The 1,919-nt window shown below is 48.2% G+C and overlaps 1 protein-coding gene across 2 annotated transcripts in view; it reads right to left on the minus strand.

Annotated features, from left to right (window-relative positions):
* The window catches only part of lrp6 (low density lipoprotein receptor-related protein 6), a 20,071-nt gene that overhangs the window by 2,427 nt on the left and 15,725 nt on the right, over positions 1-1,919 (minus strand). For both annotated transcript variants that reach the window (XM_037695611.1, XM_037695610.1), the window contains exons 19-22: positions 940-1,050; positions 591-818; positions 238-377; positions 54-151 (exon numbers count right to left, since the gene is read on the minus strand). In XM_037695611.1, coding sequence (XP_037551539.1) covers positions 54-151; positions 238-377; positions 591-818; positions 940-1,050 — 577 coding nt within the window. The remainder of the gene's footprint in view (positions 1-53; positions 152-237; positions 378-590; positions 819-939; positions 1,051-1,919) is intronic.

Raw genomic sequence — 1,919 nt, forward strand, 5'->3', positions numbered from 1 at the left:
AGAAGCTGTACCTGTGGGAACAGAAGCCGTACCTGTGGGAACAGAAGTCGTACCTGTAGGAGCGGTGAGTGGACGGACTGTTGGAGGAGTAACCGAACTCCAGGGTGTACTGGGATCGTACCGTGGCAGGAGATGGGGGTGGGTTCAGGATCTAGAAAACACACAGCGACCCGGATCAGGATTAGAGAATAGAGATGAGCGTGGACCAAGACCAGGTCAAAAAGGTCCAATTCTTACCGGGGGGAAGAAGGTTCCCTTAGTGCTGGAAGAGCTGCTGGACGAGGCTCCGGTGACGTGAGCGCGGTCGTACGGCGGGCCACTGCTGCCACCAGCCATGATGCTCAGAGAGCCAATCACAGACTTCCCTCTGGACATACCTGTGGACAGGTGGAATGATGTCAGCAGAAGATCATTTGAACAAAGCAGAACCATCAAGCTCTTTCAAATCAACTTGGATCCAGCTGCTGCAGCAGGAAATGCAAACCAGGCCTTTCACAATAAAAGCCCTACAAAAAACTGAAAAAGGACTTCTTTCTCTGACTGAAATGTTTGCCATGACCTCAGGTGCGTGGCTCTGAGCTGAGGCTCACCTGGCAGCGAGCTGGACAGCGAGTTCGGGTGTGGCACGTATCCCAGTGGTACAGACGGCCCGTGAACCACAAAGTCATTGGTGACGGTCTCGCCGTCGTCCTTCATCTGAGGACAGAGGACGCGCTGACACACAAAGTAGATGGCACCCACCATGAACAACGCTACAACCACGCCGACGATGGAGCTGATGGTGTTGTTGGACGAGGGCTGCGGCTCCTCCGTCGGATCTGACACCACAGAAGAAAAAACATTCACACGTTTTAGAAAAGTGTGAAACAGAGTTTAGTTTCTAAATGTAAATCTAAATATACCTCTAGATATAATCAGTAAATATTTTTAACAACTCACAGCAGCCGATCTCATCGGAGTTGTCGCTGCAGTCCGTGTTGTGGTCGCACTTCTTGTGTTTGCCGATACACTGACCATTGGAGCAGGAGAACTGATCTGCCGGACACCGCACTGAAACAACACGCTCCTGTCAAAAACTGATCTGAAACCTGAGCCTCAGCTGCCGCGCTTACGTGACCAAGCTATGATCGTTGGTTCAGGTCATGAGGTCTTTGGTTCAGGTCATGAGGTCTTTGGTTCAGGTCAGGGGGTCGTCGGTTCAGGTCATGCGATCGTTGGTTTAAGTCATGTGATTGTTGGTTTAGGTCATGTGATCTTGGTTTAGGTCATGTGATCGTTTGTTTAGGTCATGTGATCGTTGGTTTAGGTCATGTGATCGTCGGTTTAAGTCATGCGATCGTTGGTTTAAGTCATGTGATCGTTGGTTTAGGTCATGTGATCGTTGGTTTAGGTCATGTGATCTTGGTTTAGGTCATGCGATCGTTGGTTTAAGTCATGCGATCGTTGGTTTAGGTCATGTGATCTTGGTTTAGGTCATGTGATCGTTGGTTTAGGTCATGTGATCGTTTGTTTAAGTCATGCGATCGTTGGTTTAGGTCATGCGATCGTTGGTTTAAGTCATGCGATCGTTGGTTTAGGTCATGTGATCGTTGGTTTAAGTCATGCAATCTTGGTTTAGGTCATGTGATCTTGGTTTATGTCATGTGTTCGTTGGTTTAGGTCATGTGATCTTGGTTTAGGTCATGCGATCGTTGGTTTAAGTCATGCGATCGTTGGTTTAGGTCATGCGATCGTTGGTTTAAGTCATGCGATCTTGGTTTAGGTCATGTGATCTTGGTTTACGTCATGTGTTCGTTGGTTTAGGTCATGTGATCTTGGTTTAGGTCATGCGATCGTTGGTTTATGTCATGCAATCGTTGGTTTAGGTCATGCGATCGTTGGTTTAGGTCATGTGATCGTTGGTTTAGGTCATGTGATCG

Source organism: Nematolebias whitei, chromosome 22 (assembly GCF_014905685.2).
Source record: "Nematolebias whitei isolate Nwh7 chromosome 22, NemWhi1, whole genome shotgun sequence".
Classification (NCBI taxonomy): Eukaryota; Metazoa; Chordata; class Actinopteri; order Cyprinodontiformes; family Rivulidae; genus Nematolebias; species Nematolebias whitei.